At 45.1% G+C, this 23,309-nt stretch overlaps 1 protein-coding gene across 1 annotated transcript in view; it reads left to right on the top strand.

The window, feature by feature from the left end:
* LOC100624109 (neuroligin-4, X-linked) overlaps positions 1-23,309 on the top strand; it is a 402,428-nt gene that overhangs the window by 73,151 nt on the left and 305,968 nt on the right. Inside the window, 1 exon segment of the mRNA XM_013990859.2 lies at positions 16,633-17,378. Coding sequence (XP_013846313.2) covers positions 16,907-17,378 — 472 coding nt within the window. The 5' untranslated portion in view covers positions 16,633-16,906.

Here is a 23,309-nt window from a genome sequence, read left to right as displayed (position 1 = left end):
CTGTAACACGATGTCCGTTCCTCCTGGTCCATCTTGCCAACTCTTGGGCAGTCTCGGTCGGTTGCTGTTCATCTTCATGAATGTCGTGCCCAGCTCCTCTGTTACTGTCTTCAGAACCTCTTTGGGCCCAGGTCTCTCTGCATATCTAAAATTTTAAGCACATCTCTTAGACCCCTTGTTAATGTAATTTTATTGGAGTCTCATTGACGTAGCATATAATTGTATGGGTCTCAGGTGTACGGCAAAGTGAATTTGTCACGCATATACCTATATCTCTTCTTTTTACCCTTAGAGGTTGTTGCAGACTATTGAGTAGATTTCCCCGTGTTCTCCAGGAGGTGCTCATGAATCATCTATTTTATACAGTTGCGTGCATACGGCTTATTACTACCCACTTCTCCCCTCTCCCTAGTGGTTTCCCTTATGGGAACCCTCAGATTGCTTTTGCAATCTGAGTTGATTTCTGTTTTGTTTTTTTGGGTTTTTTTTTTTGTTTGTTTAATTTTTATATTCTCCTTTTTAGAGCTGCACCTGTGGTGTATGGAGGTTCCCAGGCTAGGGGTCAAATCAGAGCTACAGCTGCCAACCTATACCACAGCCATAACAACGTGGGATCTGAGCCGTGTCTGTGACCTACAGCACAGCTCCACGGCAATGCTGAATCCTTAACCCACGGAGCGAGGCCAGGGATTGAACCCCTGTCCTCACGGATACTGCTGAGCCACAAAGGGAACTTCCTGTTTCTGTTTTTTTAGATATTTCATCCCAAATGCCATGCAGCCTGTTCTCAGGGTCCCCCAGACAGGAGGAGATGGGAGGAGGGGACCACACACGTGATTAAATTGTAATCCTTTAAATACAGCCTTTGGAGTTCCTGTCGTGGCACAGTGGAAATGAATCTGACTAGGACCCATGAGGTTGCGGGTTTGATCCCTGGCCATGCTCAGTGGGTTAGGGATTCCGTGTTGCTGTGAGCTGCAGTGTAGGTCGCAGACGCGGCTCGGATCTGACGTGGCTGTGGCTGTGGTGTAGAGCGGCATCCATAGCTCCGATTCGACCCCTAGCCTGGGAACCTCCATATGCTGTGGGTGCAGCCCTAAAAAGCAAAAAATAAAAAAGAAACCAGGACAGACTTTGCTTGGTCACCTGGAAAGGAGAGTACATTCAGAGGGGACTTTGATGGGGGTCTCTTCATGTTTATCCAAGTGGCTTGCATAGTGGAATCATTGAATAGAAACTTAGTGAAGAATTATAACTAACTCCCATTTCTTTGGGGGTCGCTTTTTGTTCTAAATTGACTTATGTTCACATGCAAATACATGTGCATATACATACACATTTTTGCATATGTATACATTGTATATATATATACACATTGTATATGTATACATTGTATATATACATTCTGCATATTATACATTGTATATATACATTTTGCATATGTATACATTGTATATATATATACATTTTATATACATATATATGTATATAAAGCTTCTATGTATATATTCCCACGTGTGCATACACACGCAGTCATACGCAGGAGTTACAGCCTCTGCTGTCCCCGTTTCACAGATAAAAATATGGAGGCATTGTTGGCTTACACTCTCCACTGTGGTTGCTGATGGAGTTAGAGCCGAGATTTAAATCTAGGAGCTGAGAAGGCACATCCTTAACCAATGCTCCATAATGCCTCCCAGATACTTAACATGTGGACAAGTGTTTTGATGCTAGCAGCCCCGAGTTTGAACCTACTTTTGAGACGGCTCATGCTTAGACCCATCCGTCCTAGAAACGGATAATCCACATCACCTGTAATATGTTTTATAGATAAAACGACAGCGTGAAGGGCCTTGAACATGGCACCGTAGAGATGTACAGGGAGTGGGAGTTCTGTCGTGGATCAGGGGTAATGAACCCAACTAGGATCCACGAGGATATGGGTTCAATACCTGGCCTTGCTCAGTGGGTTAAGGTTCCAGCATTGCCATGAGCTGCAGTGTAGGTCGCAGACGCAGCTCAGATCCTGCATTGCTATGGCTGTGCTGTAGGCTGGCAGGTGCAGCTCTGGTTTGACCTCTAGCCTGGGAACATCCATATGCTGTGGCTATGACCCTAAGAAGCAAAAAGAAAAGAGAAATTTATAGGGAGTGGAGAATGTGTAATTCCTGAACCTAAAGTGAGCTGGTTTGGGGAGACACGCATACAGAGACACAGGCATCACATTGTATTATTATTTTGGATGTAGGTATATATTTTAAAACTTACATGCATCCAATTATACAAATATATTTCAAGTACAAGCTGTTGCACAAATAGCTCTGTGTGGTTAGATAGGAGAAGCGGGCCCTGCATTGTTTGTCATCAGGGAACATTGGGGCAAAGAGAAGCATCGTTCTGAGTCTTGGTGCAGAACTCAAGGCAGTGAGAAGCGAGGCTTATCTTTCTCCTGCTGATGGCCGTTTCAGGGGACTGAGGGCCATTTTCTAAGATGCTGGTTGGGCCCTTGTATCTGTTTCTGACACCGCTAGGCTTGCCCTGTTCTTCAGATCAGCGCTCTCCCCTGACCTGTGGCTTCTTGCCTCGTTGGAGAATGTCCCTTTCTCCACGTTTTGGGTGCACAGAGTTTCCAGGGTAAGTGTCAGGACTTGCAGAGGCTCCTGATGCTAAAGGCGCGAGAGGGGAGCGGAGGAGATTAAAGGATCCCAGCCGTCATGCCGTGGTCCAGCGAGCCGGACCTCTGGGTGCCATGTGATGTGCCAGAGGACACCTGGCTAATTCATGGCCAAGGCAGAAGCAGAGAAGTCTTAGGTGACCTGATGCTGAGCCCTGCCAACAGCCGCTCCTGCTTTTTGTGGGTTGTGTGGGCGGACGCTCCATGGCCTTGGACTTGGCATGGAACCCTGGCATTGATGTTTTTCTTTCACTCCTAAAGTTGAAGATATTTTAACATAAGATACTTTTAAAGTACTTGGGAAAATAAGTTGTGGCCAAAAACCTATGTAGACATGCATCCCTCCCGCTTTTTGTGTGCTTTTTAAGATTGTACCTGTGGTATATGAAAGTTCCCAGGCTAGGGATGAAATCGGAGCTGTAGCTGCTGACCTACACCACAGCCACAGCAAAGCTGGATCCTTTACCCACTGAGCTAAGCCAGGGATCCACTCCACATCTATATGGATGCTAGTCTGGTTTGTAACCCACTGAGCCGCACTGGGCACTTTCAGACATGCATCTCTTGATTGAAATGGGCATTGTAAAAGAACCATACGTGGAGTTCCCGTCGTGGCTCAGTGGTAGTGAACCCAACAAGTGTCCGTGAGGAGGCAGGTTCAATCCCTGGCCTTGCTCAGTGGGTTAAGGATCTGGCGTTGCCGTGAGCTGTGGTGTAGGTTGCAGACGCGGCTCAGATCCTGTGTTGTTGTGGCTCTGGCGTAGGCCAGCAGCTACAGCTCCCATTTGGTCCCTAGCCTGAGAACCTCCATATGCCACAAGGGCAGCCCCAAAAAGGCAAAAAAAGAAAAAAAATCATACTCATAAAAATTTGAACTGTATGTAAATATATAATGCATATATAAATTAAACACATATGCATATATAAACATCTATAAATAGATATGTAAATTAAACAAAGATACCTACTGCCCTACTGAAGAGGAGAAAATTACCAGTGTCTTTGTTGATTCATGTGAGTTGCTACCTGGCATTGTAGTTACTATCCCAGACTGCAGTTTTAATAATGCCTCTGCCATTTGGACATTTTAGTAGAAATACAGCTCTAAGGAGTGTCCTGTTGAGTTTTATGTAATAGCCTGTAAACACCATCACACTGTATATGTGATTTGATGACTCGCCTTTTTTTGGGGGGGAGTCTATCCATTTTGGCTTATCTGTCTGTTTTTTTATTCATGTTTTCCTGTTTGGTACTATTTTGTTTTACTGTGTTCACTGCTATGGATCCAATCACCTCTTAATGAACATCTCAGTTCTTAGGTTTTTATGACTCCAGCTGCAAATGGAAATGGCTGTGGGTGTCTCTTGACACAGATTTTCAAGCAGCTTTGTGGGAAGGATAGAGAATAGATGAATAATAGAGTTTGCGTGTGTGTGAGGAGGTGTATATTTGCACCAGCGTCTTCTCACACTTGGCTTTCCTATCTAATGCACAGTTGTTCTCCCATAAGGCCATGTTCATGGTCACCAGGCTGGGGGATTGCTCAGCATCTTTGCTCCACACTGGGTACCAGAGGCCGTGTCCATCTTTGCTGACCCTTGGTGATTTCTGCTCAGCAATTAGATTCATCTCTGGTTCAGCAGTAACCAATGAGGTCCCCACCTCTCAGCCTGTGTCTAGACTCTTGGCAGATATGAGGACTTAACTGTGTGTGTGTGGAACCTTGGAAGACAGACCACCAGAGATGGCTTTGAAGTTCACCTAAATAACTAGGAAAAGGATGCTGCTCGTTCCTGAAATGGGAAGCCACAGCTGGGAGGCACGGGGAGGAGCTCATGTTTGGAGCACTGCCTAACCCTAACCCCTAACCCCTAACCCTAACCCTAGAAAATGCATGACAGTTTGACCTTGAGGATCTATCTTTGGGTTCTGACTTTGAGGGGTCCACACGCCTCCTAGAGATATTTGCAGGTTATTTGATCTAGATTCGGAAATCATGTGTGGTCATAGTGGGATGAGACAAAGCCGGTGTTTTAAAAAGTATTTTGTTGACGCATAGTCGATTTATAATGTTGCATAATTTCTGCTGTACCGCAAAGTGATTGAGTTACATATACTTTCTTTCGACATTATTTTCCATTGTGCTGTATCACAAGATATTAAATACAGTTCCCTGTGCCCTACGGTGGAACCTTGTTTATCCATCCTATATGTAATCGTTCCCTTTTGCTAACCCCAAACTCCCCATCCCTCCCTCCCCACCCCCTCCCCAGAAACCACACGTCTGTTCTCTGTGTCTGTGGGTCTGCTTCTGTTTTGTAGATGGGTTCATTTGTGCCGTATTTTAGATCCCACGTATTGGTCAGGTCATGGTATTTGTTCAGAAAGTCCTTTCACTTGCTTTTGTTTTGTTTTGTTTTTTGCTTTTGCTTTTTACGGTTGCACCCATGGCAAATGGAACTTCCCAGGCAAGGGGCCTACGCCGCAGCCACAGCCACTAGGATCTGAGCCACGTCTGAGACCTATACCACAGCTCCCAGCAATGCCGGATCCTTCACCCACTGAGCGAGGCCAGGGATCAAACCTGCATCCTTGTGGATAGTAGTCAGATTGGTTTCTGCTGTGCCACAAGGGGAACTCCCTTGCATTTGCTTTAGACATACACATGATGATGAAGGAAAAAAAGCACTGCTTTTGGGAATACTTTCATTAGCATGACATCTAGTGGGCAGGAATTCTGTATCCTCTCTTCCAACGTCCCAGTAACCTAGACTAGGGATTTTTACGAAATACTCATCTGTGACTGAGTGTTGGTGTTGCTGTATTTCTGTGGCCACTCTGGAATCCTGTTGTCCCCATAGTCTGCTCTGGGGAAAAACAATTGATGCTTAATCTCGGATCGTATCTCTGGCCTGCATCTCTTTGGAGCATCTTTGTATCTATCCAGTTAACCTTGAGTGGACCATATACAAGCCATGAACTCTTTCGCCTGGGTTTGCCCTGGGTCCTGGCTCTCATTGCAAGCTCCCGTTCCTATGACAATGATCCAAATATGTTCCCGACCTAGGAAACTTCAGTATAAGAACAGACATGGTGGGGAGTTCCCGTCGTGGCGCAGTGGTTAACGAATCCGAGTAGGAACCATGAGGTTGCGGGTTCGGTCCCTGCCCTTGCTCAGTGGGTTAACGATCCGGCGTTGCCGTGAGCTGTGGTGTAGGTTGCAGACGTGGCTCGGATCCTGCGTTGCTGTGGCTCTGGCGTAGGCCGGCAGCTACAGCTCCGATTGGACCCCTAGCCTGGGAACCTCCATATGCCGCTGGAGCGGCCCAAGAAATAGCAACAACAATAACAACAACAATAACAACAACAACAAAAGACAAAAAAATAAAAGAACAGACATGGTGACAGAGGCGATGAAATGAATGATCTTGGAGCCCTCCTTGGGCACAAAACCACCTTAAAGACTTGGCATCCCTACGTTCCTCTCTTTATGTTCAAGCTTCCTGGCTCCAAAGGGTGGATGTGGATGGGATGTGGCTTCTGGAACTGAACAAAGACACCTGGATAGACAGGCAGGGAGATACAAGATGTGACACAAGCCACAGTGGATTATAACCTTACCCATCAGGGAGATGAAATAGAAACCAGAATATGAAAAATATATACCGCAAAATATACTAGTTGGCGGATTGCAGGCCTTGAGTGAAATTTAGGCAGGGATTAAAGCTCGTGTGTGTGTGTGTGCGTGTGCGTGCATGTGCATGCGTGCGTGTGTGCCGTAAGCCCACACACAGAGTCAAGGTGTTACAGACATAGGGAACAGGTGCCCTGGGCCCCCTCACGGTAGCGATCTGTGTTCTAGGCCCAGAGAGGGACCACACTCGTCTTGGGTACCGGAAAATGTGGGTGTCCGCACCCAAAAGAAACAAACAAAAAATCAAACGCAAAAAGTCTTGCAGTTTGGGGAATGGCTGTTGCAGGCTTTCATAGCCGACAATGTGGAAAGGTTGTTTGACCGGCTCGTTAATTGGGGAAAGTGCCAGGATCCGCTGCTCTGGGTTTTCTGATGTTTCATGAAGTGACATAAAAGTGAATTTTCCAAGTGCCTCTTGTTGTTGGCAGCTTCTTGGCAGCAGAGAGCAAGTCCCAGGCTTTCATGTGGCTGAGAGTAACTCCAGGGGAGGCCTCCTTCCGGCTCATTAATCCTCGCATTTTTTTTTTCCTTCTTCTTTTTTTTTTTTTGGAAGATGCATCCACAAAGTTCTTTGTTTTCGAAAGACTTTCACACCCATGAAATAGGGCTGGGAATCCCCAAGAGCTGTGATTTTTGTTTGTCTGGGTGAGACCAAAAATTCCCCACATAAATGGGATCAGGACTCCCCCAAATGAAATACCTATTTTGAAATTAAACCAGTCTCGATGTGAGGGGTGTGCACTTTGGGGAGAAATTGATCCCAATGTGTATTTTTTTTTTTTTTTGTCTTTTGTCTTTTGTTGTTGTTGTTGTTGTTGTTGTTGTTGCTGCTATTTCTTGGGCCGCTCTCGCGGCATATGGAGATTCCCAGGCTAGGGGTCGAATCGGAGCTGTAGCCACCGGCCTACGCCAGAGCCACAGCAACGCGGGATCCGAGCCGCGTCTGCAACCTACACCACAGCTCACGGCAACGCCGGATCGTTAACCCACTGAACAAGGGCAGGGACCGAACCCGCAACCTCATGGTTCCTAGTCGGATTCGTTAACCACTGCGCCACAACGGGAACTCCCCAATGTGTATTTTGATGCTTTTAAAGTTATACAGGCATGCATCGTTTGAGTCTTAATTACACCCTCAGACAGAAGGACCATTCTGTCAAGAATCATTCTAAAATACCCAATAAAGGAGGGTCTGTTGGAGCACAGCAGAAATGAATCCAACTAGTACCCATGAGGGTGCGGGTTCGATTCCCAGCCCCGCTCAGTGGGTTAAGGATCTGGTGTTGCCATGAGCTGTGGTGTACGTCACAGATATGGCTTGGATCTGGCATGGCTGTGGCTGTGGCATAGGCTGGCAGCTGCAGCACTGATATGACCTGTAGCCTGGAAGCTTCCATATGCAGCACCTGCCGCCCTAAAAAGAAAAAAAAAGAAAAGAAAACTCAATAAAGTTAGAAATCAAATAAGAATGCTACTCTGAGGTATTTATTGTTCTTTGTTTAGCATTTGCAGAGCAAATATGCCATGAGGTCCGTCCTAACGCCCCAGTAATGTGGACTCTACAGTAAAGTTTCCATGTTTGTTTTAACTTTTTCATTAAACTTTTTTATTTGAGAAATTCTTTTCTGGTGTCTTCTATTTCTTAAAAAAGTTAAAAATCAGGGCACACGATAGAAAATAGATAACATAAACATGTCATATATAATATGGACTAAATATACATAACTACTATGTACAGATATAATGCCATTTCATTCTTTGTGGAATTATTTTCAGTGTGAAGGTTACAAGGACAAGGCTTTGATTTTTTTTTTTTTTGTCCTGCAGCGTATGTGTTGGTTACATTTATAGTGATTTTTATTTTTATTATGTCCCCCACTCTATGGTGATTTTTAAATGAGAATGCGTGTTTTTTTGGCCTTTTTTTTTTTTTTTGGCTTTTTAGGGCTGCACCTGCAGCATATAGAAGTTCTCAGGCTGGGGTTCAAATCAGAGCTGCAGCTGCCAGTCTACACCACAGCCACAGCAACAAAGGATCCAAGACACATATCTGTGACCTACACCACAGCTGAAGGCAGTGCCAGATCCCTGATCACTGAGCGAGGCCAGGAATCGAACCCACAGAGAATGCATATTTAATAGGCTTATTTTATTTTATTATTTATTTTTATAATGTCTCATTTTTTCCATTACAACTGGTTTACAGTATTGTGTCAGTTTTCTACTGTACAGCAAGCTGACCCAGTCACATGTGCATATATACATTTTTTTTCCTCACATTATCATGTTCCATCACAAGTAACTAGACATATTTCCCAGTGCTACACAGCAGGATCTCATTGCTAATCCATTCCAAAAGCAATAGTTTGCATCTATGAACCCTGAATTCCCAGTCCCTCCCACTTCCTCCCCCTCTCTCATGGCAACCACAAGTCTGTTCTCCAGGTCCATGAGTTTCTTTTCTGTGGTAAGATTCATTTGTGCCATATATTAGGTTCCAGATATAGGTGATATCATATGGTATTTGTCTTTCTCTTTCTGACTTACTTCACTTAGTATGAGAGTCTCTAGTTCCATCCAGGTTGCTGCAGATGACATTATTGTTCTTTTTTATGGCTGAGTAGTATTCCATTGCGTATATATACCACATCTTCCTAATCCAATCATCTGCCAATGGACATTTGGGTTGGTTGGCTGTTGTGAATAGGGCTGCAATGAACATGTGGGTGTATGTGTCTTTTTCCAGGAAAGTTTTGTCCAGGTATATGCCCAGGAGTGGGATTGCTGGATCCTATGGTAGTTCTATATTTAGTTTTCTGAGGAGCCTCCATACTGTTTTCCATAGTGGTCGCACCAATTTACATTCCTACCAACAGTGAAGAGGGTTCCCTTTTCTCCATACCCTCTACAGCTTTTGTTATTTGTGGACGTGTTAAGGAGGTGGTACCTCATTGTCCGTTTGATTTGCATTTCTCTAAATCCCTAAGTCAGTGATGTTGAGCATTGTTTCAAGTGTTTGTTGGCATCTGTATATCTTCCTTGGAAAAATGTCTATTCAGGTCCTTTTCCCATTTTTCCATTGGGTTATTGGCTTTTTTGCTGTTGAGTTATGTAAGTTGTTTATATATTTTAGAGATTAAGCCCTTGTCACTTGCATCATTTGACACTATTTTCTCCCATTCCATAAGTTGTCTTTTTTTTTTTTTTTTTAAATGGTTTCCTTTGGTGTGAAAAGCTTGTCAATTTGATTAGGTCCCATTGGTTTATTTTTGCTTTTATTTCTGTTGCCTTGGGAGACTGACCTGAGGAAACATTTGTAAGGTTGATGTCAGAGAATGTTTTGCCTATGTTCTCTTCTAGGTGTTTAATGGTCTTATACCTAAGTCTTTAAGCCATTTTGAGTGAATTTTTGTGTGTGGTGTCAGGGTGTGTTCTAGTTTCATTGATTTACATGCTGCTGTCCAGTTTTCCCAGGAATACTTGCTGAAAAGACTGTCTTTTTCCCATTTTATATTCTTGCCTCCTTTGTCAAAGATTAATTGACCATAGTGTCTGAGTTTATTCCTGGATTCTCTATTCTGTTCCATTGGTCTGTCTGTCTGTTTTGGTACCAGGACCACACAGTCTTGATGACTGTGGCTTTGTAATATTTCTCGAAGTCTGGGAGAGTTATGCCTCCTGCTTGGTTTTTGTTCCTCAGAATTGCTTTGGCAATTCTGGGTCTTTTGTTGTTCCATGTAAATTTTTGGATTGTTTGATCTAGTTCTGTGAAAAACGTCATGGGTAATTTGATATAGAGTGCATTGAATCTATAGATTGCTTTGGGTGGTATGGCCATTTTTACAAAATTAATTTTTCCTACCCAGGAGCATGGAATAGCTTTCCATTTCTTTACATCTTCTTTAATTTCCTTGATTAATGTTTTGTAGTTCTCAACATATAAGCCTTTCACCTCCTTGGTCAGGTGTATTCACAGATATTGATTTTTTGAGGGGAGTGCAATTTTAAAAGGTATTGTGTTTTGTATTTTTCTAATATTTCATTGTTAGTATACAGAAATGCGACTGATTTCTGAATGTTAATCTTATATCCTGCTACTCAGCTGGATTTGTTGATCAGTTAGAGTAGTTTTGGGGTTGAGTCCTTAGGGTTTCCTATATATAGTATCATGTCGTCTGCATACAGTGACAGCTTTATCTCTTCTCTTCCTGTTTGGATGCCTTTTATTTCTTTTGTTTGTCTGATTGCTGTGGCCAGGACTTCCATACTATGTTGAATAACAGTGGTGAGAGTGTGCATCCTGTCTTGTTCCAGATTTCAGTGGGAAGGCTTTCAGCTTTTCTCCATTGAGCTTTATATTTGCTGTGGGTTTGTCATAAGTGGTTTCAATTACGTTATGTTCCCTCTATACCCACTTTGGTACGAGTTTTTATCATGAATGGATGTTGGACTTTGTCAGGTGCTTTTTCTGCCATCTATTGAGATGATCATGTGGTTTTTGACTTTTCTTTTGTTGATGTGGCGTATGACATTGATTGATTTGTGTATGTTTCACCATCCTTGTGCACCTTGGTCGTGGTGTATGATCTTTCTGATATGTTGTTGGATTTGGTTGGCTAAAATTTCGTTGAGAATTTTTGCATCTATATTCATCAAAGATATTGGCCGATAGTTTTCTTTTTTGGTGGTATCTTTGGTTTTGGAATTAGGGTGATGGTGGCATCATAGAATGTCTTTGGCAGTGTTCCTTCTTCTTCAACCCTTTGGAAGAGTTTAAGGAGGATGGGTATAAGTTCCTCTTTGTATGTTTGGTAGAATTCGCCTGTGAAGCCATCTGGTCCTGGACTTCTATTTGTAGGGAGTCTTTTAATGACATACTCATTTCATTTTTAGTGATCAGTCTGTTGAGTTGATCTACTTCTTCTTGACTCAGTTTTGGCAGGCTGTAAGTCTCTAGAAAGTTGTCCATTTCTTCTAGGTTGTCAAATTTGTTGGCATACAGTTGTTCATAGTATTCTCTCATGGTTTTTTGTATCTCTACAGTATCCATTGTGATTTCTCCTTTTTCATTTCTTATGTTGTTTATTTGGGTTTTTTTCTCTCCTCTTCTTGGTGAGTCTGCCTAGAGGCTTGTCAATCTTGTTTACCTTTTCAAAGAACCTGGTCTTGGTTTTATTGATTTTTTTTCTATTGTTTTTTGAATCTCTCTTTCATTGATTTCCTCTCTGATCTTTATGATTTCCTTCCTTCTGCTGACTTTAGGTGTTGTTTGTTCTTCTTTTTCTAATTCCTTTAGGTGACGGGTTAAGTTGTCAATTTGAGATTTTTCTTCTTTTTTGAGGAAGGCCTGTCTGGCTATGCCTTTCCCTCTGAGCACCGCTTTTGTGGCATCCCGTAGATTTGGAGCAGTTGTGTCTTGATTATCATTTGCCTTTGGTATTTTTTAATCACCTTCCTGATGTCCTCATTGACTCATTGTTTTTTTAGTAGCATGTTGTTTTGTCTCCTCCAGAAGTTCCTGGACCAGGGATCGAACCTGTGCCACAGCAGCCCCCGAGCTGCTGCAGTGACAGTGCTACATCCTTAACCCACTGCACCCCAGGGGAACTCCAGTGTCTAGAGACATGTTTGATGGTTAACATAGAGACGGGGTCGCTGCCAGCATCAAATGGGTAGAGACCAGGGTGGGGGTTGCTACCCTCTCTAGGGTTCAGGACGGCCCCCACCACCAAGAACAGTATGGGTCCCAAATGCCAGCAGAGCGGACTCTGAGAGACAGTGCTGGAGGCTGATTGTCCTCTATTTGTGGGGCTTGCCTGATTGCCCCCCAAAATGAGGGAGTAAGATAGCCCAAAACATAGGACTGTGTTGAATGCCTGACCTGGACCTGGTGAGTGCCCAGAGTCCTGCTCCCCATGCTTGTCCTCTTAGATCCAGCTGGTGTTCTGCCTCTCTCTGGCCCTCAGGACCTTGTGGGGAGGTGCGTTTTGATAGAGACTTGATCATACGATGCAAGCGTGGCTTGTTGGTGGGATGCTGACTGCGTAGTCTTTTTTTATTTTATGGGAGTCTGGTGGACTTCCAATGTTGGGTTTGTTTCAGGGCTACAGCAGCGGGAATCAGTGATATATCTGTCCGTCCATTTTCAGATTCTTTCACCATATAGGTTATTACAGAACATCGAGTGAACTTCTCTATGGATTATACGAGGTCCTTGTTACTTACCTTTTTTATGTCCAAGGGTGTGTACATGTTATTCTCATCCTCCCAGTTTATACCTTCCCCCAGCACCCTGGTTTCTCCTGATGCAACCCAAGTTTGATTTTGACATTTGTCAGTTTGTTTCTGTTTTATAAATATGTTTTTGGGTATCACTTTTCAATTAGATTCCGCATGTGAGTGATATCATATCATACTGGGCTTTCTCTGTCTGACTAACTTCACTTAGTATGGTCATCTCTAGGTCCATCCATGTTGCTGCACATGGCATCATTTTTGTCCTTGTTCATAGCTGAGTAGTATTCCATTATATATATATATATATATATAATATTCCATTATATATATATATATATATAATATTCATTATATATATATATATATATATATATACCACATCTTTTTTATCCATTCATCTGTCCGTTGATGCTTAGGTTACTTCTATGTTTTGGCGATTGAGAAGAGTGCTGCAATGACCAATGAAAGCCTGTATCTTTTCGAATGAAGAATTTTGTCTGGATACATGCCCCAGGAGTGGGATGGTGAGATCACAGCTTCCTGCTCAGTCTATAACAACATGTGACCTAGAGATGCTCTCCTCCACTTAGAACGAGAGAAACAGTGGTGTGGGCTCGACGACTTCTACAAATTCACATCATAAGTTCTGGGACAAATCTGCCCCCGGAATTCTACCTTTCTAGAACTCTGCCTTTTGGGGACTGTGCCAGGCCTTGTGTGGATTCACTCTTTTAATCCCCAGAAATTGGGAAACCCCATCAGTCAAGGGAGGCTCAGAACATTTCAACTCCTTGCTCGCTACCTGCTGGTTGCCAAATCTGGGCTGAGGTGGGTGTAGTTTCTCTCTGGACCTGGGAGTCTTTTCAGCAGCTCCGTGTTGAACGCCAGCATTGCATGGCTATGGCGGGGACACCGACTGGGCCCCGTCCTTTGCAAATGGGCTCCTTTCCAGCTCTCCCTGCCCCTGTGAAGAAGGCAGGACACGCCATTGACTTAAAGCCCATGGAGGTGGACTTCTCCAGCCTATACCATTTGGGGCTCAAGTCTGTTTGAATCAGAAGTCGCTGGCATCTCATGTGACCGTGAGGAAGGCTCGAGAAGGAAGTACCAAGGCCACTTTTAAACCAGAAGGGCTTTCAGGAAAACAGAGAATTCCACACATCACCTCATTGGTGTTCGTGCCTGTCTCTTCATTATTCAGAAATTGGATCACAGTGTGGCGGGAATCCAGAGGTTGTCTGCAGGCGAATTCAGGGATGGAAGCAAACCCAGACATCAGCCACAGTGGGGGACTGGGGTGGGCGATGCCAATTTCCACTCTCAGTGCTACAGTCCAGCCTTTCTGTGCATTGTCTTTCAACTGATTTCCCTTGGCCCAGGATGTCATGGATTACGGAATTTCCCCCCGAGGTCTCTGAGCTCCCTGATGGATCTGGCTCAGATACGTTTCATTAAAAAACAAATTATCCGTTTGACACCTTCCTCTTAACTATTCGTGGAAATGGAATGCGTGATTATATTCTAGTTCACAGATACTCTGAATAACCCACCGTGTCCTTAGAAACACATTCGTCTCTTCTGGATTGAAGAATGCTGCATTTAAAGGGAGAATCCTCACAACACTTCATGTAATGTTTGCTGTGTCTTAGCTGTCTTTGACACGACTCTCTGTTCTTGTGTGGCTTCGTTAATGTCATGTGAGCCACGCTCAACAGCACTCATGATTAAAAAAATACAAATCAAAACTATAACAAGGTGCCACCTCACCTGGTCCGAATGGCCATTGGTAAGTCTACAAATAACACATGCTGGAGAAGGTGTGGAAAAAAGGGAACCCTCCTACACAGTTGGTGGTGAAAATGTAAATTGTGCAACAAGTAGGGAAAACAGTATGGAGGTACCTCCAAAAAAGAAAAAAAAAGAAAAAAAGAAAAGAAAGAACCACCATAGGATCCAGCCATCCCACTCCTGGGCACATATCCAGAGAAAACAATACTTTGAAAAGATGCAGCTACTCCTGTGTTCACTTCAGCATGCTTCATAATTGTCAAGACATGGAAGCAACATGAGTGTCCATCGGCAGGGGAACAGATAAAGAAGATGTGGTCCCTACATGCAATGGAATATATTCCTCAGCCATAAAAAAAGAACAGACTGTCATTTGCAGCAACATCAAAGCAACTCGAGTTTCTCATGCTGAATGAAGTTAGACAGGGAAAGAGCAAGAACCAGACGCCATATATCACTTATACGGGGAATCTTAACAAAACGATCCGAGTGAACTTACATGCAAAACAGAAAGAGATCCACCGACACAGAAAACAAACTTAGAGGTATCCCAGGGAAGAGGGGTGGCGGGGATAAATGAGGACCTGGAGATTAGCATATATCCTCTACTCTACATAAAAGAAATAAGCAACAAAGACCTACTGGACAGCTCAGGGAATGTGAAAAAGAATGGGTCTATGTGTATATCACGGAATCCCTTAGCTGTGCACCTGAAACAAACACAGCCTTGTGCATCAGCTGTACCTCAATAAAAATAGGAAACATTTCCCATGAGCCATGGTTCATGTATGAGAATCGTCCTCTGAGCCACGTGGAGACAAATGGAGGAGGTTACCATTGAAAGATTTCCCCTCCCAGAGTCAACAGGAAGATCATACCCATGTTCCCATAAGCTGTTTCCATAGGCTGAAAGGTTTTCTATGAAAATTGGAATAGTGAATAGCATTGAGAACTATGTCTAGATACTCATGTTGCAACAGAAGAAAGGGTGGGGGAAAAACTGTAATTGCAATGTATACATGTAAGGATAACCTGACCCCCTTGCTGTACAGTGGGACAATAAAAAAATAAAAAAAAAAAGAAAATTGGAATAGTAATAGTAATGTCCACACCTTACTTTTTTCTTTAAGGGCCACACCTGCAGCATATGGAAGTTCCCGGGCTAGGGGTCGAATCGGAGCTGCACCTGCCTACCTGCATCACAGTAACACAGGATCCAAGCCGTGTCTGTGACCCACACTGCACGCAACTCACGGTAATGCCGGATCCTGAACTCACTGAGTGGGACCAGGGATCGAACCCGCATCCTCATGGATGCTTGTTGGGTTTGTTACCGCTGAGCCACAATGGGAACTCCCTGACTCCACTTTTTAGAAGGGAACTGAGATGCTGGGTGATGATGTCTGGAGCCTCCAGACAGGTACCTATCAGAAGCCCAGCAGGAAAGAGGAGGAAGTCACCCCCCTTTCTGTTTTGTGATGTTCCCTTTGTGTCCACTGATCAGTACCCACGTCTCCTGAAGCCAGCCTGGCTTGGGTGCACACTTCCCTTCTGGGGAAGCTCTCAGAGCTTCACTCGTAGCATCTTGGGGGAAAGTGACCGTTGTCTTAAACGTTTGGGGAACGGTGTTAAGGAATGGCTGTCCATTGATGGGCTGGCTGACCCATGTTTGCAAAATGAGGAGATGGCGGCGTAGCGCCCTGTGCCGTATGTACAACCTGTGGGATGTGCTTGTTCCTTCCACAAAGACCTGCATGTTTCCCAAATGTTGATTTATCTCAGGTGAGGGGGCTCCTTGCCAACCTTAACTGCTGGTCTGGCTCAACTCTGCTGCATGGATGAACAGCTGTACGTGCATCAGCAAATAAGAATTTTCTAGGTGTGGCGTTCCCACCGTGACTCAGTGGTAACACACCTGACTAGTCTCCATGAGGATGCAGGTTCGATCCCTGGCCCCACTCAGTGGGTTCAGGATCCGGTGTTGCCGTGAGCTATGGTGGAGGTCGCAGATGCGGCTCGGATCTGGCATTGCAGCTGGCAGCTGCAGCTCTGATGTGTCCCCTAGCCTGGGGACGTTCATGTGCTGCAGGTGCCGCCCTAAAAAACAAAACAAAGACTTTCCTAGGCTGACGTGGAGGGTTCTATGGATGTTACAGCCAGAGACCATGTGTGTGTGTTTCGCGGGTGGGAGGGTCATTATCTCGCCTCATTGTCTTTGTCTGCTTCTTTCTCCCTCCAGGCTGACTGCTCTGCCTGGGACTTCTCCTAAGGAAGCATCACCCTCAGGAGGTGCTGGCTAATCACCGTGTCCTCAGAATCGCCCGCGTGCTGGAATTCAGGCCCCGGATTGTAGGACAGCCGCCGCCGTCGGGCTCTGTCTATGACCCCTCTGAGAGGCTTGCTGGCGAGCCCACGGCCTCTCTTGGGTCCAGCTGCCCGGATCACGCCCCCTCTCCGCCGGCCAGCTTCCCCACTCAGTGTGCTTAGCGTCCCTGCGGATGCCGCGCTGAACAATGTCAAGACCCCAGGGACTGGTATGGCTTCCGCTGGTCTTCACTCCCGTCTGTGTCATGCTCCACGCCAAGGTCCTGCTGTGCATCACCGCCCTGGCCATCAAGTTCACGCTCATAGACAGCCAGGCCCAGTACCCCGTGGTCAACACCAACTATGGCAAAATCCGGGGCTTGAGAACACCCTTGCCCAATGAGATTTTGGGGCCTGTCGAGCAGTACCTGGGTGTCCCTTATGCCTCGCCTCCGACCGGAGAGAGGCGCTTCCAGCCCCCGGAGCCCCCGTCCTCGTGGACGGGGATTCGGAACGCCACCCAGTTTGCGGCCGTGTGCCCGCAGCACCTGGACGAACGGTCTCTCCTGCACGACATGCTGCCCATCTGGTTCACCGCCAACTTGGACACGCTAATGACCTACGTCCAAGATCAGAACGAAGATTGCCTTTACTTAAACATCTACGTGCCCACGGAGGACGGTAAGTCTTGATTGGAGCAGAACACAGGCGCGCCCTCAGCCTCAGATGGGCCAGGAGGGTTTTAGAAGGTCCCGTGCTTGGTATTGCCCATGCGCCATGTATCTTTCTCCCCATGTTCCCAGTGCCGTTACTGTAGGCACGTCTTCTTCCCACTTCTGTGCACAGAGCATCCGGTCACTGGGCGGGATGCTCCTGAACCACTGCCTTCTTGCCCTGTGTGGCCTTTGGAGCGTCGGTGTGGGGTTTCTTTGCAGAGGACAACCTGTGTGAGCAGAGGGTGTCCTAAGTTGTACCTGAATCAGCTAATAAAGGAAGGCATCTAGAGGAAATAGTAGAATTAAGACTGTCAGCAGACTGAACACTTTGATAAGCAATGGTTTCCTTTTGCTTTAATGGCTTAAGATATTTGTACTTTTTGTTTTGTTTTGAGTTTTAAAAGGAACCGCTGATTGTTCTGAAAAGACCAGCAGGGGAGAGTTCCTGAAGCGATGGGAGCTGATGGTTTCGCATCCCTGTTGTTGATACCCATTTGAATTGTTTCCTTCCCTCTTGACTGCCAGCCAGGGGCTCACAGGCTAGTTATGGCAGAAAATAATGCACTTGCTTCAACAAAATGCCCCCTTTTTGGGATACCACCAGTGACCGTGAACAGCCATAAAAAATGCTCCGGTTCCATATTTGCGCTTGATCTGATGCGAGGAGACCTTGGCTGTCTCCTTGTTTCTGTCGATGTGAGATGGACATGTTTTTCCAAAGGCCAGGCAGACGCATGTGAGGCTACAGGACAGCCCGTTTCTCATGGTTGTGGGCACATGCTCTTCTTAGACAAGGAGAAGGAAAAGCAGAGAAGGGGATTTTCCTGGAACTTAAAAGAAGTAAATTGAGAAAACCACAGACTTCACCATGTGCAATAGAAATTGGGGTGCCTCCTGTCCTTGGTGACTTGTATGGAGACGTCTTTTCTCCCTTTAATCCTGGGGAACTCTTTTTTTTTTTGTTTTTTCAATGAGATGTGGCTGAAAGATCTGCCATTCGCAATTGCAGGATTCAGTGTTCTCCACCCTTGTACGGCATCTGTCTGTCATGATGCGCTTTCTCCCTGTGGCTGCAGAAAGGGGGTGTCAGCCCTTTGCATGAGAAACCAGGTCTGGGGTGTCATCCATGAAAGAAATGAACTTCAGGATATCAGCCACGGGTGTCTGGCCCTTGTTGCTATGGCAACAGATCACAGACCCTTACAGGGTCTAGGTCAGCGTGGGATGGCACAGACTTAAACTGATGCTGGACCCCTCACGTCCATGCCCTGGGCTAGGCTGCCCTCGCACTTGGCGGCCCCCCAGGAGCCGCGGGGCGCCTCTGTAAGGTGATGGATGGCCCCATCCCAAACCATTTAGCCTTCTCATTTCATAAGCCAGCTGGGTCACCATCTTTCTCATAAGGCACTATTCAAAGAAAGGAATACAAAGACAGAAGTGGGGGGGGACCCCAAAACAGGTATAGAGAATTAACATTGCTTGCATGGTTTCCTTGATAGGGGCTGGGTAACTTGAATAGAGTTAACCTCGGGAACAAAGAACGCACTTCAGATTGGATGCCACCAAAGGAGAGGTGCATGCCCCCCTCCACCCCCCTCCAGTTAGACCACCCCTGAAAACAAATCAACAGCTTCCTGGGTGACAGACCCATCCTTGGGCCATTGTGTGGATTGAAAGGACAATCATTGAATAGGAATTTGGGGCTATGGAAATGTGAAAAATGCTGCCTCATAGAAAAGCAATCTAAATTTGAGGAGAAATGAAGTGCTCCCTGCTTAGGTCTCTGGGGGGTTTGGAGGGCGTGTTTGCCTGCGATGTGTCACGCCGCCGTCTTGATGGGACAATCAAATCTAATGGGGGCCGAATAGGTAAAATCAATCTTCCTATAATTTATACAGAATGGAATTTTGCTGGTGAGTGAAGCTGTGTGTTGACAGGAACAAGACTTCAAAGCCAGTCGGGTCAGGAGTTTGACAAAAAAATAATTTGTATCAATTTGAGAATCAATATGGAGGTGTAGATATTTATTCATCAGTTATTATGAAGTGAGTAAACTCTGCTTCCGTAATAACCCATTGAAAGGATGGTATGCTGATTCCTTCAAAAACCTTCCTTTTTTTTTATTACTACTTTTTATTGAAGTAGAGTTGATTTACAGTATTGGGTTCATTTCAGGTCTACAGCAAAGTGTTTCAATTATATATATATATATATTTTCAGATTCTTTTTCATTGTAAGTTATTAATAGGGGATACAGTTCCCTGTGCTATACAGTAGAACCTTATTGTTTAGTTTTGTGTAGTCATGGATATCTATGAATCCCAAACTCCTCATTTACCCCTCCCCCAGCCCTTTCCCTTTGGTAACTATTTTTCTGGTTAACTTGTGTACTGTGTCTGTGGGTCTGTTTGTGTTTTGTCAGTCAGTTCATTTGTGTCGTATTTTAGATTCCTCACATAAGCAGCGTCATAGAGTATTTATCTGTCTCTGACTGACTTCTCTCTGTCCATCCATGTTGCTGCCCATGGCATGATTTCATTCCTTTTCATGACTGAGTAGTATTCCACTGTATGTATGAACCACATCTGCTTTATCCACTCCTCTGTTGGGGGACACATAGGTTGCTTCCATGTCTTGGCTGTCATGACTAGTGCTGCTCTGAACATGGGGGTGCATGGATCAAAGACCTTCTGTGAGGGCCTGTATGAACTCATAGCACTGTGTTTCATGAACAGTGTGTATAGCTCTATTGAATATTTGGAATTCAGAATTCCATGTTTCTACTTCTTTTTTTTTTTTTTTGATTCATTCTTGGGCATTGATCAGATGGTGTGGGTGACGAGCAGACGAAACGTCCCTACCGACGACAGTTCCGAGTTCCTATTGCATGCCACTCAGGCGTCACTTGTTGGCATGGCAACGGAGACAAGCATTCTTGAGAGACAGATGATTGTCGCAGGCAGAAAAATGTCTGGCCCTGGCGTTCCTGTCGTGGCTCAGCAGAAACGAATCTGACTAGTATCCATGAGGATGCAGGTTCAATCCCTGGCCTTGCTCAGAGGGTCGGGGATCCGGTGTGGCCGTGAGCTGTGGGTGCAGGTCTCAGAGGTGACTCAGATATCATGTGGCTGTGGTGTAGGCTGGCCACTGCGGCTCTGATTTGACCTCTAGCCTGGGAATTTCTGTATGCCACAGGTGCAGCCCAGAAAACCAAAAAAAAAAAAAAAAAAAAAAAAACAAAAGAAAGAAAAAAAGCAAAAAAATAAAAATAAAAAGGGAATAATGTCTGCCGAAAAGAAGAGGAAGTCCTAAACCTGGGAACGTGTGAATATATGTTACTTTACAAGGCCAAGGGGGTTAAGGTAGCAGATGGGATGCTATTTGCTTGTGTATTGACAAGAAGATGGGGAAAATATCTTCTGGTTTATGGGGGTGGGTCCTTATTTAATAACAAAGGTCCTTAGTTGTGAATGAAGGAGGCAGAAAGGCGATGAGAGCCAAGAGGGAAAGAGCAGAAGAAAAGGCACACTGGGCATGGCTGCCTTTGAGGACAAGGAGGAGCCTGGAGTCTAGGGGTCTAGGCATCTGGCCGCTGCTTGAAGCCAGAGAAGATAAGTGGGTTCTCTCCTGGAGCCCCCCAAAAGCAGCACAGCCCTACTGACATCTGAGTTGTTGTACCCAGTGGTGCTCTGCCCTTCCAAATGCCAAGGGCATAAGTCCCTGCCCTTTGAAACCACAGCATTGGTGGCAGTATATAATGGCAGCTTGAGAAAACACAGAGCTTTGCTAGCCTTGGATAGAATTTGAAATGCATAGCAAAACATCTATATACCTTCACAGAAGACAATATACATAACACTAAAGAGTTGTTCATAGCTATTTTTATTTTATTTTTAAATTTTTTTCTTAAGGTTGCACCCACGGCATTTGGAAGTTCCCAGGCTAAGCGTTGAACCACCTGAAGGGCTGTGACCTGCCACAGCCACAGCAACGCAGGATCTGAGCCACGTCTGCAACCTCTGTCACAGCCCCTGGCAGCACCGGATCCTTCACCCACTGAGCGAGGCCAGGGATCGAACCTGCGTCCTCACGGATACTAGTCAGATTTATTTCTGCGGTGCCATGATGGGAACTCCACCAAAGAGTTGTTTAGAACGTTCTGAACTCCTACCCATTGTAATGCATATGATGCTCTTTTTACCTCCCGAGGAGCTGGTGTACACACATCCACACTCATTTGTTTTAATGCCAAGGAGTGAACATGTGGTGCTTTGCCTCATACGTATCAAGGAAACAAAACTGGTTCCCAGTGGTGAGTGGACATCTTGCAAGGTTTCCCATTTAACCTGTAGACAGTAGATTCCCAACTTTTGATTCGTTGTGTGAATACAATATTCTGGCGAATGCTACTCAATTCTCCATTCAAAAGATACACTGATTTTATGCAGGAATGTGATGAAGGGACATAGACAGTTTCCCAGGAATCTGGAACAGAAGTCCAAGGGAGGTGTCATGAAATAGCATACAGCCAAACCTCCACGTGGTCCTCTTTTCTCATCTGTCCCCCCAAAATGTCACCATGGCAGCCATCCCTCTAAAAGTCTCTTTTTTTGTGGTTGAGCACAATCTTTCGGGCTCCCTGTTCGCTCTGGACCTCAAGAGTCTGATCTGTTCTAGGGAAAGGGATGTTGTGCCCATTCGAAAAATCATGTCTTGATGGATTTATTTGAGAGAAGGGCGGTTCATTCGTCCTCCCCCAGCCCCGGTTTCATTGAGATGGAGTTGATACCCATCGCTGTGTAAGTTGAAGGCGTACAGCCTGATGGCTTGACTTAGGTTGGGAAATGAGCATTATAGTGAGTGCCGCTAACATACACGTTCTCGTGTGGGTATAAGAAAAAGGAGGAGAGGGTTCCTGTCGCGGCTCAACTGGGATCCCTGAGGACGCAGGTTGGATCCCTGAGCCCAGTCAGGGGGTTCAGGATCTTGCGTGGCTGTGAGCTCTGCTGTTGTTTGCAGATGCAGCTCAGATCTGGCGTTGCTCTGGTTGTGGCGTAGGCTGGGGGAAAAAAAAGAAAAGACAAAAAGAAAAAGAAGGAAATGTTTTTTCCTTGTGATGAGAACTCTTAAGAATTATTCATGACATCTTTCCTGCATCTCTTAGAGCCAAGATACCTACAGTCATCAATACTGCACGTGACACCCCTAATACTTAGATCTTAGATCTGGACGTTTGTACCTTTTGATCAGCTTCTCTAGTTCTCCATCTCCCCACCCTCATTCTGGCTGCGAAGAATCTGATCTCTCATTCTATGACTTGGGTGGTTTTTTGCTTCTCTTTGGTTGAAATTCCACGTCTCAGTGGATACGGTATTCACCTTGTTCTGATTTCTCAAGGTCTGTCCACATGGTCCAAGATAGTACAAATTTCCTTTTTCGTGGCTGGCTAATACTCCTTTCTGTATCTACACCACACCTTCTTTATCCACTCATGTCTCAGTGGACACTGGGGTTGGATCCATGTCTTGATTATTGTGGATAACGCTGCTCCGAACATGGGGGTGAAAATATCTTTTCTGTACCCTATTTTATTTTATAATTTTAAATGTAATTTAGTTTTCCTATTTGGTTAATTTAATCTTTTTAGGGCTGCACCTGTGGCATATGGAAGTTTCCATGCTAGGGGTCGAATCGGAGCTGTAGCAACCAGCCTACGCCACAGCCAGATCCAAGCCACATCTGCAACCTACACCACAGCTCACAACAATGCCAGATCCTTAACCGGCTGAGCGAGGCCAGGCATTGAACCTGTGTCCTCAAGGATACTAGCTGGGTTCATTACTGCTGAGCCATGACAGGAACACCTCTGTATCCTTTTTAATGAACACTGCGTTCA

Source organism: Sus scrofa, chromosome X (genome assembly GCF_000003025.6).
Source record: "Sus scrofa isolate TJ Tabasco breed Duroc chromosome X, Sscrofa11.1, whole genome shotgun sequence".
NCBI classification, from domain to species: domain Eukaryota; kingdom Metazoa; phylum Chordata; class Mammalia; order Artiodactyla; family Suidae; genus Sus; species Sus scrofa.
Note: the sequence above shows the minus strand (reverse complement) of the source record. Positions and strands in the feature narration are given on the sequence as shown.